This window comes from Brassica napus, chromosome A2, assembly GCF_020379485.1.
Source record: "Brassica napus cultivar Da-Ae chromosome A2, Da-Ae, whole genome shotgun sequence".
Taxonomy (NCBI): Eukaryota; Viridiplantae; Streptophyta; class Magnoliopsida; order Brassicales; family Brassicaceae; genus Brassica; species Brassica napus.
This window is the reverse complement of record NC_063435.1, coordinates 5,321,319-5,336,638: the sequence shown is the minus strand read 5'-3', so window position 1 is coordinate 5,336,638 and position 15,320 is coordinate 5,321,319. Positions and strand designations below refer to the sequence as shown.

The following is a 15,320-nucleotide window of genomic DNA, read 5'->3' as shown; positions in this document are numbered from 1 at the left end:
ACTAAATCGTAATAGTGATACAAATAGTTTATAAATATTTTGATATTAGGTTAAGGTCGTTTATATCCTCTATTAACTAGTATGAATTACACTTATATAAGTTTCCTTAATCCCCAAATAATTGTTATCAATTTTTGTTTTGGTAACAAAGTTTTTGCATTTTAAATAGGGATTTTATTTAATTACATATTACCGAATTGTGTATTAAGGCAATTATATTTGATATTTAATCATAAGAGTTTTAAGTTAATAATCTTTAATTGTTTCTTTTAATAAGAAAAACAGAACAACGCAAGAGTAGGGCAATCTTCCAACTCGATATTGTTCATTAATTTATCTTATACCGATCACATTTTTATTTCGCTTTCGTTCATTTAAAAAATAATTTCCACATCAAACCAACATCAACAATACACAAACCGGGCCATATTCTTCTGTTTTCAAAAACAAAATATATAGAAGTTTATCACCTATATATTATGACTTCTGATGGATTTTGTTGCAACTTTAGTAGAGAATTAAGTCTAAACATATGCAATAAACAATATTGCCACAACGTCCGTGTTACATAAACAAATAACTTCTCACAATGCGATCATATACAATCCTATATAGTTTTTAACATATGATTGTTTCTTACATAAAAATTCTACTTTGAAATTTTTTTCTTGTAATCTTCAGAAATCTAAACAAATGGAAAAACAGACGTGTTATTATGTACGGTTCTTCTAAGTATAGTTTAGATAACAATAACATAAACCATATCGAATATACAATCTTTTTATGCTCGCGTTATTATAAACGGTTTTTATAAGTAGAGTTTATATATATAATGTCTCTAGCGAATCCATACTCGATTTTGGACCAACTTTTTTTTAATTGATTATAAAACTGACATGTAAGAGAAATTTGACATTTTAGTTAAGTGACAACTCAACAAAATTCTTTTGTAATTATTACAAATTTTAAATTATAATTTTTTAAATATTTCTCAATTAATATATAAATATATAGGGGATTCTTAAATTGAGATAACTACTATTTACATGGTTCGTGGCCTTGGGAAACACCGGTTTGATATATTGTTTTTATCATCCAATAATTCGTACAACTTGTGTTGGTCGATAAAAAAACGAGTGAACCGAAGTTAACGTGACAAATAAATCTGATCTTCTTTTCGTTGGGTAATGGAAAGTATTTTTAGTTCCAACAATGTCGTTGGTATTCATTCAAATCCCATTTTCTATTGAAATTTCAAAATATCAAAATTTCTACAAATTTAAGATTAAAATTCAAATGGTACGGTCTCATTCATACCTGTTTGTCTAATTCATAAGCAAAAACCAGTACAATGATTCATGCAGTTAATCTGAACCAGTAAGCTTTATCTTTTCGTTTCTTTTTCCTCACAGCCTAACTAAATTTATTTTCATTATTTTGTCTGTAGATTCATAATTTTCTAAAGCAACATTTTTTGCTCTGTACGAGTGTAGCTCTTAATTTTTACTAAATAATTTTTATGAATATAGTCATATGTTCCCTCCGTCTCGAGATAAATGTTCTAGAAAAAAAAATTATTTCAATTTTTTTTATTAGTCTAAAAGCATGTTTTATCATTTTCAAGACATCAGAAAAAACTGTCGAACCAGTGATCCTCTGTACAAACTTTTCCTTTACCATTTCCACGACATGATTCACGACTTTTCTTTTTTTTTTTTTGGTCGAATTCACGTCTTTTCAAAATTAAAGCAAATACAAAAAAAAAACAGAGAAGTATCAAAATAAATGAAGGGTTTCAGGTCGTTTCGAATATAACAAATTATTAAAAAAAATCTTTAGTATTACAAAGTTCACAAAGCGCATTACACGATTTAAATTTAAGAATATAAAACCGATTATTAAAAATTCGAAATAAACCAGCTTGTTCCAAGAAACCGCAGTAGTAGTACTCTCTTTCTCTTAGCACTATCAAGAAAACATTCTGAATCAAACGGAGAGTTCGGTCTTGGAGATCAAGATACCATCACTATCAGCATAAAGCCACTCTCCATCTCTAATCAAAGTTCCTCCAATATAAACCGGGACATTCTTCTCACCATGACCTTTCTTACTAGACTTCAGTGGGTTAGAACCCAATGCCCTAACCCCGACATCGCAGTCATTGATCTCATCCACATCTCTAACGCATCCATTCACCACAATCCCTGCCCACCCGTTGTTCTGAGCTAACTGTCCGAGGTTTCCTCCAACAAGCGCGCATCTCTTGCTTCCACCACCGTCTATAACTAAGACTCTACCTTCTCCTTTGGTCTCTAGTTGGTTTCTGACAAGGACATTGTCTTCAAATACCTTGAGTGTCACGATTGGTCCTGAGAAGCATCTTCTTTGGCCATAGATGTTGAAGATTGGGTGGAGAGCGCGTAGGTCTCCGTTTGCTATTAGTTCTGCGTTGCTGTCACACGCTTCTGCTGTTGCAAATGCAGCCATGGGAGATTGTGTGTGTTCTGCATTTGGAAAAACAAGGGGATATAGAGTTAGTAACTGAAAGAAGAATGAGACAATAACAGAACAAATAAAGCCTAGACAAGGGATATTCCTTTTTCAACCTGAACAATTCAAATGATTCAAAGGTATCATTTTGTTACTAGAAAACATATGACAATAATTAACCACAAAAAATCATACAAGTTCAAGAGAAGCGTTCAATAATCAGAATAAACGGTTTATAAACAAAGTATGTGAAACTTTTTGCATATAAGTGGTATTAAAGGCAGACCTGGAAGGGGCATATCAAATCCTCATGCTCAAGAAAACAGAGCAAGATTCTAATTGCAAACATCAAGACTCCAACTGCAAACAATTAAAGAAGTACGATGCTCTGAAGACTCCTAACAACTGAGACTTTTAGAATTAATTGCAGTTCATGAATTGATGACAGTTTGCTTGACTCGTAAGTCTAATCTAGGTTAATAACACAAGCTTTGCGGATTGTTTACGAGGTGAGCCAGAAGCTATGTAACAACAATCTTTAAGATTATCTTCATGAACTAGATACTAAACGTAGAAGATATGTAGATAACTTCACTTAGGAAAGTAAACAATGAAATCTAAAAAGTCAAACCCGTTTGGATCTTATAACATGAACTGTTTATAAAAAATAACATGAACTGTTTCTGTTTTTGTCGGAAGGACAAAGCGCCTCCAAGTTAACATATACGGCAGGAATATAACTAGATTTCACTATACAAGAGCAAAATCCAAACGATCTTTACTTGAAAACTCACTTAAACAAGCGAAGGGAGAAGAAGAAGAAGTAAAAAATTTACCACAGAGAGAGAGAGAGAGAGAGAGAGAGAGAGAGAGAGAGAAAGAGGTCCAAAGCTTTCGACTTTCTGCTACGGATCAGTGATTCTTTAACGACGATGTATATAATACAAGCGAAGGATAACGTCAGCTTACTCGTGTCAGGCTATCTGGTTCACTGAAAATCCTCATAAAAGCTTGTGCCCGCAGAGCCACTTGGGTCTTTATCGTGAACTTGTCGGTGCGGGTATTTTCAATCGGGTCGGGTCATTGACATTTTTCAATAATTGACTTTTTGTACCGATTGTCATAACGAAGTTCGTTGGGTCAATCTCATATATTTTATTTTTTTTAAATGATTTAATGGGGGCCTAATGAAAATGGTTAGACCTTATTTTTCTTCTCCTTTTTTTGATCAATCATATTTTCAGAAATATTATAAGATGAAGAAGATGAAAATTGAAATGATTTGAGGTGAAAAGAAAAAAAAAAAAAAAAAATTCAGCTGGTAAATAGTTTAGTAATAGATTGTAAATTCTAGAAAACAGCAAGGATAAATTCAATAATATACCTTTTTCATTTAAAAATAAAAGTAAAAATATTAAAAAATAAAAGTTCCATTTTACAGTTTTCAATACTCGCAACATTTTCAGTTTTCAAAACAGAAAAACAAATAGAATGTATTTTTCTTTGTCTTGTACACAATTAAAATAAAAGTGTTGCTGAGCCTAAAAATGTGTATAGTGGGGATAATACAATAAATATCAAAAACCAGATAGTAAATCAGAGAACAAAGAAACAATAACTAACTAACTAACTAACACATGGCGATGAGAGACCTTGTCAACGGCGGAGCCGCCTGCGCGGAGCTCTCACCAATGCCCTACTTGGCTCCTCTTCCAAAACTCAGGTTCGACTCGATTCGCTTAAAAGCATGCGTAACCTGGACTTGGTATCATAATCACAATTTTATGATTCTAATTTGGTGAGCAGGAAAGGCTGAAGGAGATACCTAATGCTACTCCTTCAGGTCCCGGGCCACAGTTTTACTCGGAAGATAGGTCACTTCCAGGGTCTGAGTTAGATCAGAATGGTCTCGGTGCAGCGTGATGGACCTACTACGCCTCCAATGGGACCTATGTATGAGCCCACATTTGAAGGTTTGTGTCTTTGTGATCTAGTGGCAGTACCAAATGGATAGATAATGGGGGTTTTGATGTTGAATCAATGGTAACATCTTCAGTCACATTTTTCCACTGACGTGGTCCCATATGCTTACTGATTATGAAGTTTCTGACATTGGCAGAAAGTTTAGTGACGAGCTTTTTAATTTGTTGTATGTAGCTTTCACATGGACCAGAGCAGTGGGCTAATGAGTTTGCTTCCGGGAAAGGACAGCAAGAATCGGCTGAAGACCAATGGGTTAATGAGTTTTTGAAGTTGAATGTTGATGACTGGGTAGATGAATTTGCTGAAGGGCACGTGGGTGGGAGTTCAGCTGATGCATGGGCAAATGCTTATGATGAGTAAGTCCATGATTATTTAATTGATCTATCATAAATTCTCATTTTCATGTTTCATTTTATCTATGAAGACATGAACAAAGTATAACCAACAGGCATTTTTGACTTTCAAGTCCATCTAACAAAAGTGTCTGCGTCTTCAGGTTTCTCACGGAAAGAAATGCTGAAAAACAAAATAGTGGTGTCTACGTCTTCTCTGACATGAATCCTTACGTGGGTTACCCTGAACCTATGAAAGAAGGGATGAAACTGTTCCGCAAAGGACTTCTTAGTGAAGCAGCGCTTCTAATGCTGAAGGTTGGACGTCACACACGCTGAGAACGATGATGATCAACAGGTTACTCAGATTAATCATTAATTACCAAATGACTTGATAAAACCAGAAGAGATTACTAAAAAATCATTTAACATTGTGGATGCAGGCAATAGCTGCAATGATGCGGGCACAGGAGGCCGATCCCTCTAATCTAGAGGTGCTTCTTGCTCTTGGTGTGAGCCATACCAATGGTCAGTGCCTGAAAATCTAGCAATATGTGTTTGGTTTTGGAACTAGATAGGTGACTAATATTTTCTCCTCTCTGTAAATACAGAGCTGGAGCAAACAACTGCGTTGAAGTATTTATACGGATGGCTGCGGAATCACCCCAAGTATGCTACAATCGCTCCTCCAGAGCTTGCTGATGTAAGTGCCGTGCCCTTCCTCTAGCAAAATTCTCCGCAGTTGAATCTCATCTCATAGACACTAGTCCTTGTCAATGTATAAACCAAATTGGTAGAATATTATTCACTGAAGCTTCCCAGATGAATCCTGAGGACGCTGATGTGCATATAGTGTAAGGCGTTCTGTACAACCTGTCAAGGGAATTCGATAGAGCAATAACTTCCTTCCAAACAGCTTGAAAATTAAAACCAAACGATTATTCGCTTTGGAATAAGCTTGGTGCAACACAAGCCAACAGTACTGTCCAGAGTGCTGATGCCATATCTGCTTATCAACAGGTAAACTGTTTAATCAAAACACTTGCCGAAGTTGTTAGGATTTAAACCCTTTGTCTAGTGCTTTAAACTTAGATTGGAATCAATATCAAAAGCTCTTTCTCTTTATTCACTATCAATGAGTAACCTTACAAGAACAAATAGAAATCACAAGCTTCTCTTAAGAACCAAAACCTTAACTATTGATTCTCTTGTTCTCTCTCTATTACCTAGCTCTCGTATCTTTTTTTTCGGATTATTCTATAAAGCCATGACCACCTCCTCTATTTATAACATCATCAGCCTCTTAACTTTCCTATTCCTTGTGATATCTACCTTATAAATCTACATTATCAATACTATTAAAAGAGAAAGAGTCTAAAAAAATCTATCTATAAAAGTTGTTTGGACCATTTCATTTAACTCATTATTTTTTGGTCTTACCTTAAATATGCTACCATATATTTCTCTAACAATAATTTAGTCAATTCTTTTATTTATTTAAATCTCACTCCTAAATCTTAAATTCCGGTGGAAGCACCGTAGCCTATTGGTTAAGGTTTAAAGGCTTCTACACCCAGGTCTGGGGTTCAAATCCCAGACTATGCAAATTTATTGCAGATTACAGGAAATCCAGGTTTCAAGTCCCGGAGAGAGTGGTTTATTAAACAATTATGCAGACTACAGAGGAAAAGCTTGCAAGGGATCTTCAACATGGTGCAAGTACATCTGGTCAGGCGTGGATCTTCATAGGACGGCTCAGGTGATGCAGTTAGGCGTAGGTCTTCATAAGGCAGGTAGTATTGTCGGTTGTCGAATCGTCTATGTAATATTTCCTATATCATAATTGTAAGATCATAATAAATCAGCGTTAAAAAAAAAAAATCCTAAATTCCTAATCATTAGTCATTACTATTACTATATTTATCATTTTGATTTTTAATCATAAAAGCATTGAAACTAATGTTTTATATTATCACTTTTATCATATAATATATGATTTAAAACAAGATAAATTACAAGACATATATGTGTACATTCTAACTTCCTCTTTCGTTTATAATAAAGTAATCATATCATATATAAACTTTTTCACTAAAATCTTATATCATATACTAAACTTTCAACTGTCTATAGTTTGATAATATTTTCATATTTAAAAATGATTATTCTGAATATTCATGTTACCTTCACAAAAATGAAAAAATTCATTGGTTCTATTAAAGCTAACCTGACTTCACGATATCAGTATTGATTATTCAAGATTTGAAAATTATTTTTTTAGATATTATACTTTTATATACAATTCACTTAAAACGAATCAATACTATTAAAAATGAAAGAGTTTTAAAAAATCTAATATAAAAAAGTTGTTGGAGTTATGTATAACTATTTATTATTTTTCTGATAATACATTAATCATTCTAAACATACAATATTTTAAATATTTTTAATAGTTCTTAATATTATTTTTTATGATACCTTTACTTAGAAAAATATTTCTATTTCATCAACCATGTTTTTGTACAATAACGTTAAAAATCTATATCAAAAGGTTGTTGGACCTGATATGGACGTAATGGGTCCACATATGTTCGGGTATTTAAGATTCTAAAAGAATTTGAAATATATGAAAAATCTGAAAAATATCTGAAACACGAAAAGAATTTAAAACTCCAAACAAATACCAAAAAAATTCAAAAACCTAAAAATTTAAAATCTTTTTCAAAATCTGACACGATGAACTGAAAAATACCCAAAATTTTATCCAATTACCCAATTTTTTTTTTAATTTGAAAAATTTACCTGAAATCAAAACTCTAATCGTAAACCAAAAACTTAAAAACAATATACATAATACCGGAAACATATTCGGAATATCCAAATATACCTAATAAACACATATTTATGATCGGGTCTAGGGTAGGACCCGGACTCAAACAAAGACCTGCGGTAAAAAAAAACCCAATAGGTTATCTTCTCTGGACCTGAACTAAACCTATAATTTCGGGTCGGTTCGGTTTGTTTTTTTGATCCGGATATAATTATCATGTCGTAAAAAAACTTACGTAAAAGTGTACATATAAAATCTCAAATAAACTAATTTGTAGATTATATAGTTGTTAAAAATTATGTTTTTCGATATAATAAAACTTTGTATTACAATATAATCCAACAACCCCGCGCTTTCCAAGCGCGGATCAAAATCTAGTTATTATTATCATAATATAATTAATAATGTGATATCCTTGTTAAGATAATATAACTAATGAAATTGTTAAATTGATGTCCTAAACAATATTCATTTATTGTGATATCAATGTTTCCAAACAATATCAAAAGATATTTCAGTTTTAATAACATAGACAAAAGATTGACCTGAGTGAAATTGTAATGATGTAATTTATGTTAAGATAATATAATTAATGAAATTGTTAAAATAAATAAAATATGAAAAAACAATTAGTGTAGTTATATTAATGAAATTACTAAAATGATATCCGCATCTTTTGGTTGCCTGCTTGATAGGATTATGCTTTTTGCTCGTCTTTGTTTCACTCACTGATGTGGCTTCTAATTTTATCTTCATTGTAAGAGTTACAACTTCCCGTAAAACAAATCGATCTGGGTAAGAACCACTCGGAATTTAGGGTTTGAATCGCATAGCTTCTCTACTACTCACAGAGGGTTCTTCCTGCAAGACGTCGAGGTTCCTTGCCTCACAAGCTTCGATTAGGTCTTGTCTTGAGGCGCAGCTGCGGAAAGTTAGCAAAGTTAAGAAAACTTGAGGGATTTAAATAATTATTGGATTTTTCTTGTTCAGAAGCTCTAATACATACCTTAACGAGAGCCTCAAGTATTGCCAAGCGCACGAACATAATAAGGTATTGATTCTTTGTACATCCCATGTTACAATTAGAAGCATACCAGATTCAAGTTAGTTCCAGACCAAAACAATCATCAAACATCAGATATTTGCTTCTAACACAAGTAAAGGAACTCTAACCTGGTTTGCATAACTGATTCCCATATTTGCCCAAGCACGAACATAATTAGGTTTCAAATCCAGAGCCTGCCAGTAACACGACAGTCAGACAATACAATGGAAACTTCTGTAAAGAGAAAAGCCCAATTCTGTCTTGGCCCACTCCAGCCCAGAAAGAAGCCTGCATAAACAAAAAGGAAACGTGAAGTTAGTTTCTTGTTTTGTTATGTCGGTCAAAGACGAACCAAAACAAAAACTTAATGTTGTTTAACTAATAAATAAAAATCTACATTATTATTATTATTATAATATAATTAATGATGTGATGTTCTTGTTAAGGTAATATAACTAATAAAATTGTTAAATTGAATTTGTCCTATTTAAGATATTTAATTAAGTTTTTATTCGATTATTTTGGTTTTCAATTCAGTTTGGATAGTAAAATTAAGAACCAACTAATTAATATCTGAATTCTATTCAGTTCGGGTTCGGTTCTGAATTTTTGGTTAATTCTAATTAGAAATCATAAAATTTGAGTTTTTCTAATTAAAATTTGCATAATAATTTGAATAATTTAAAATATTTTGAATTAAATATTATGGTAAGTATTTTTGAGTATTTTGATTCATAAATAATATTTTAAAATAATTTGATTATTTATAATTAAATATATTTATTATTGGTTTTAGTGATATATGATCCACTTTGGTTTGGTTTGGTTTGCTTCTTAGGTTTTGAATAAATCTGCTCATACGTATTTATCTTTGCTATTATTTTTCTAGTAAACCGGTTTCTTTAACCAAAATTTGGTCTAATTTTGTGAGAAACTGGATATTTCACTGATTAAAAGCAAACTAGGTGGTTGTCCGCGATTTTGCAGATATAAATATTTATAAAAATTATATATTATATTTATAATTTTATAATTTTGAATAATAATAATAACTATTAAAATAACCTTTTTATTTTAAATAGTTTGAAAATCAAAGTCTTGATATTGTATAATCTTAGAAGATTATTGAGATATAGTGTTAATTCTATAAATTTTATTATGTTTCCAAAAGTTTTTTTATGACATAAGTTTTGATTAATAAAAAAACAAAGATTAATGAACAAGAAGTTATTTTATAACACATTCTATTTTTGCATTATTTTTTCTACCATTTATTTTTATTTAGAAGTAAAATAGTTAGAAATAATTAATTAACAGTTATAGTATTACGTAAAACACATGTATTACAGCAAACATATGAAACATTAAGTACATAAAAGTATAAAATAACAAAAAATACAATTAAGAATACAACAAATGAGTTTTATTATTCTTTACTGATATTTTATATATGTATCCTTTCTTTTTTTTTTTTATAAAATAAGCATGTAAATTTTATTATAATAAAAAAAATATCAATAAAGTCTTAACTCTAGTCATGTATTAATATATTGTTTCTTATTTTCAATTTTATATTATAATAAAAAAATCATTGATTAATATTCTTTTCAAAAATTTACCATATAATTTTATTATAATCAAAGCTAAAAGAATTATATTAATAGAGTATATTAACATTAGTCTCGTATTAGTATAATGTTCCAGTATTTCAGTTTTATATTATAATAAATATTTTCATTTATTAATATTATTTTAAAATACTTACCATATATCTTTTCTGTTTTTAAATATACAAATATTTTAATCATTTCTGAAATTAATAACGCAACTATACAATCAACAGTTGTCACTGAAAAATGACTGAATGCTTTTAAAATTGTATATTTTACTGTTTTGCAATCATTGGACACGTTTAAAATATATATATATATATATATATATATATATATATATATATTGAGTATAAAAAATATTATTAGGTTTAAGTTAATTAGTTTTTTGTAATCTATAATTTATTATATCCACTATTAATAGAAATATGTTAAAATCGTTTGTATAATTATTTTTACCATACCATATGTATTTATATGTATATTTTAAAGTTCTATAATGTAATCTATGATAGTTAATTGTTTCTATAAACGAGTTCTGTTAATTATTCTTACTTTAAAAAGTTTATTTGTTTGTATGATAATATATATTAGATTAAGTAGTTCTAGGATTAGTTTTCTTTTTAAAATTTTAAATAAATATATGAAAATTCGAATACTAACAACCAATCAAATTAAGAAAATCAATTCTAAATTTCACCTATAAATAACACCTAAGCAAAAATTATTTAAATAACTTCTCAATTAATATATAGTAGAATATTTAGTCCAAAGGCAGGCCTGCAGAAATACAATACATAAGAGGCCTTAAGGGCCCAAAATTTGGTCTCATTAAAATTTTCTTTACAGATAAAACTGGTGAGATTTCAAGGTTAATGAGATATTGGACCTAACTTCGACAGAATTTATCTTCTGTAGTCGTTAATCCAATAAAATTAAGATGTTTATGTACTTTGTTATAAAGTTTTTTTTTGTTCACAACTTTGTTATAAAGTTTTTTTTTTTTGTCTGGTTAATTATGCTATTACAAATTATGAAAAATATTACATAGACGATATTACAGCCGACAATTCTACCTGCCTTATGCGGATTTACGCCTGACTGCATCACCCTGAGTAGCCCTATGAGATCCATTCTGTACGGTATTCCTTGCGCCATGCTGAAGATCTCTTGTAAGCATTTTCTCTAATTTTCTGCATAATTTGCCTTCTCTGAGAATTGAAACCTAGACTTCTTCCTGTATAAATTGCGTTGTCTGAAGTTTGAATCCTAAACCTGGATGTAGAAGCCTTTAAACCTTGACCACTAAGCTACGGTGATTCCACATTTTGTTATAAAAGTTTACATGAGTAAAAATAAAGAGAAGTCGAAAAAGAGTAAAAATAAAGAGAAATGAGTAATTTTATACAGTAGAGTGGAATAAAGTTAAGGATCCGAAATATACGCGTCATTTACGGTAATACGTGGGTGGGGTGGGTTTGTCCAAACTTGGGCACATTTAATGTCCAAACCCCAAAATTAAACTCTAGTTAATTTTAGCTACAGGCATTGGAATACTCAAAACCAAAAAAAAAATTAAAACTATATTTACATTTATTTTATTTTTGTCGGAGAAAAAAATTGCTCAGGAAGAGACGGGGAGAGAGATGCGGAGCGCGGTAAACAATGAGTGGCCACGTGGTTATATTTGATTCATTAAAAGGTTTGGTTTTGTAACTTCATGCTACTTTCCCGGCAAGAAATCATGCAAAAACAGATAGTATTATTAAATCTTCAATTCATTCAAGAAAATGATCACCAAATTACATTTTAAATCCAACAAAAAAATCAGATCGTACCAAACGAGTTGATTCTCTAAGATACTATGAACGATTACCTCTGTTTATTCTACTATTATTGAATAATTATTTATATTAATAATCAACATTGTTTTGGTTATTGTACATAATTTAAAACATGTAAAAACATCAGTATAATACCAATGGTATGCGATTATATATAAGATAAATATGTGATACATGTTAGACTATTGCTATTAGCGACCCATCCACGAGTTCATCTACTTGGTGATAATATGTGCAGCACTAACTTCTTACGAACATTCACCGCACTGCTCATTATTATTATCGGCAAATAGTGCCCCTGCCTGAAGACTATCGATTTACTCATTTACATACCTGAAAATTCTCAAAATAATACATTTGTATATTTTCAAGCCGATGTAAACATAAAAATGTATGACCTAGTCGCTAGCTATCTTATATCTTGTAATTGAACTTTTCTGAACTATCTCATGATGACTAACAAATGTTTTATGCGTGTGGGACTAAAAGCAACTTTTTTTGTAGCTTCCCTTTATCAAGACACAATAATAGAGAACCAAACGAACCATATAGAGATTATATCATTACAACCAATAAGAAAGCGATCTTTTTATTTCCATTGATCTTTTGGTTGTTGAAGGATAAAATTATCATGAATTGAGCTTAGTTTTGTCGTCAAGTTGTGATATTGAAGCTGTAAAGTACTGAGCTTTTGATGATTTATGCTGTAAAGGGAAGAACTGTCGTATGATTAATAACTTGCTTCACTTTATATATAATTACTTTATTGTCTGCAACGCTATGTTTTGTATATATTGACAAATAACATGAAATATTTGTGATATTTTTGCAACAGAAAATATTTCATTATTAGTTAACTATACACTTTGATAAAAAAAAAGTTAACTATATACACTATCCTAAAGGATCTAAAAAAGCGCATGTAACTCATTTACAAGATTAATGTGTTTTTTATCGACTATAACGGGTCTAAATCATGTTGGGATTGTAAAATCCCATGTACAACTCTTTATTATCTGATTAGTACGATATTGTCCACTTTGGACCTTATGCAAATCCGCATGGATTTACTTTTGGTTTCCATCCCAAAAGGCCTCGTACTATTAGAGTTAGACATCTCTTTATATATTAGACTCTCTTTGTCTAATTCTTCAATGTAAGACTTAGTTTGTTATATCACATTCTCCCCCTCAAACTAAGGATCACATTCATCTCGTGTCCCACAACTGACTTTCAGGATCTTTTGACTTGATCTCTGCCGCACACACCTCCCAATCCTAACTCGATGGGTTCCGTTCCTACTCGAAGGGTATTTTTGGTCTTCTTTCAGATTTCTCGTCAACCGCTCTGATACCAATTGTTGGGATTGTAAAATTCCATGTCCAACTCTTTATTATCCGATTAGTACGATATTGTCCACTTTGGACCTTATGCAAGCCCGCATGGATTTACTTTTGGTTTCCATCCCAAAAGGCCTTGTACTATTAGAGTTGTACATCTCTTTATATATTAGACTCACTTTGTCTAATTCTTCAATGTGGGACTTAGTTTGTTATATCACAAATCATATAGTAATCTCGAAGTTCAACTGTCACTTGGAAATTGAAAATGTTTTTGGTTAGAAATGTACTAATTGATAAAAACGACTCATTCCATTTTGCAATCCTCTTTTGTCAAGTTTCAATCTATACACTTGCTTCATGTTATATTAATATTATAACTTATATATCATAATGGCTCATACTAAGAACACGCATAGTCTATAGTTAAATCAACATTTTGATAATATATGATTTACCAAAAACAAAAAACATATTAGTACTGCAGTGCGTTTACTAACTAGTTATATTGGTTGTTTTAACAAGTTTGCTTCTTCTAAAATTCCACTACTTATTTTGTGTAGTTTCATTTATTATAACGTAGGAACTAATTTAATTGTTAGTGATGGTTTAATAATAAATGATCAGTGCAAATCTTAAGTTAGACGATTTGTGTCACATGAATGTCATTGCAGATCCTGAAATTGAGGTGGTCAATTTTTCCATGTGTATATTTGCTTTTTAATTAATTTTTGTACTGAAAAATATAATTTCTTGTTGCACGGAACAGTCGCCGAAAGTCAGGCATTGATTCCATTTTATGATAACAAATAAGTACAAAACTGCCAAATATGTAGTACTATTGTAACTATTTCGAATATGGTGCCGTAAAAAAAACAATTTGGAATGGTAAAAATAGGTGAATGGATTACTCTATTTACATTCTGGAGCACCATAGTATGTTTGTAAAAGACTTAAAAAATAGTCTTAGTAGGTGTTCTTTGAACTTTTTGCTTTATTTGTTGATCCTGTATTAATTTCTTTGTATTTTACTACCTGTAAAGGAATGTGCGAATGCTTTGTTCTTCTTTTCTTTTTCTGTTTACTTTAGAAAAGGTAGTTGAATGTGATGTCAAAAAGCATATGTTCTGTTCCTGCGGTTTTCAGTTAATAACTTTAAACGAAAATAGAAACAACCAGTCAAAGTCTCGAACCTTGTTTTTAAAGAAAGACATTACCTTCTTTTAGGGCTTAGTCAACTTTTGCAATATGCAATTTAATCGACTATATTATATATATGTCGTTGATTATATCAAACAATTTTGATATTGTGTTAAAAAAAAAAAAAAAAACTGGCCTAACAATGTTGATATTTAGATGCAAATGTGATAACGAAGATGCATTTCGCAATATATAGTGTGTCGGCCAAATATATATATGCAATGTAATGATGTTCTAACATGATCGTTATCATAATTTGAGCATTCTTCGATTGGGTTTTAATTGATGACCAAAAACCAATTAGTAAGAGTATACTATATCGTTTTTTCAAAAAAAAAAAGTACACTACGTCAATCACAAAATGGTGGTCTAATGATAGACGGACTATATAGGATGTTAAGCAACCCAAATTCAAAAGCATTCCATTACACATTAACTTATGGTTTTATAGTCCATTTAAATATCCGGAGTAAGAGTCTAATCATATTTTTGATCAAAAAAAAAAAAGAGTCTAATCATAAGTTACTCTATCTTTTTAGAGATTAGTCTGGACTTTTCCGTGAGTTTGGAATACCCAAAAAAAGAAACATTATATCGGTTTTTCAAAAAACAAAAAGAACACTATATCGCTTCTTTGTGAAAAAAA

At 30.7% G+C, this 15,320-nt stretch overlaps 1 protein-coding gene and 1 pseudogene across 3 annotated transcripts; one reads left to right on the top strand and one right to left on the bottom strand.

Annotated features, from left to right (window-relative positions):
* Positions 1-1,800: 1,800 nt before the first annotated feature.
* On the bottom strand, positions 1,801-3,542 carry LOC106389532 (putative 4-hydroxy-4-methyl-2-oxoglutarate aldolase 3). Of its 3 annotated transcripts, none has more exons than XM_048751107.1 (2): positions 3,352-3,542; positions 1,801-2,505 (listed from the first exon to the last, which is right to left on the bottom strand). In XM_048751107.1, exon 2 carries the CDS (start codon positions 2,485-2,487, stop codon positions 1,987-1,989), a length of 501 nt encoding a protein of 166 aa, XP_048607064.1. In that variant the 5' UTR covers positions 2,488-2,505; positions 3,352-3,542; the 3' UTR covers positions 1,801-1,986. The 3 variants fall into 3 exon arrangements, with proteins under 3 accessions (XP_048607064.1, XP_013685277.2, XP_048607067.1); XM_013829823.3 differs by having other exon boundaries at positions 1,801-2,504; positions 3,327-3,483; XM_048751110.1 differs by having other exon boundaries at positions 3,348-3,480.
* Positions 3,543-4,127: 585 nt separating this feature from the next.
* On the top strand, positions 4,128-6,238 carry LOC125589114 (annotated as a pseudogene).
* Positions 6,239-15,320: the final 9,082 nt, after the last annotated feature.

Bases quoted from the DNA above. Each gene is read 5' to 3' on its own strand.
- LOC106389532 (XM_048751107.1), bottom strand. From the start codon at position 2,487: ATGGCTGCATTTGCAACAGCAGAAGCGTGTGACAGCAACGCAGAACTA.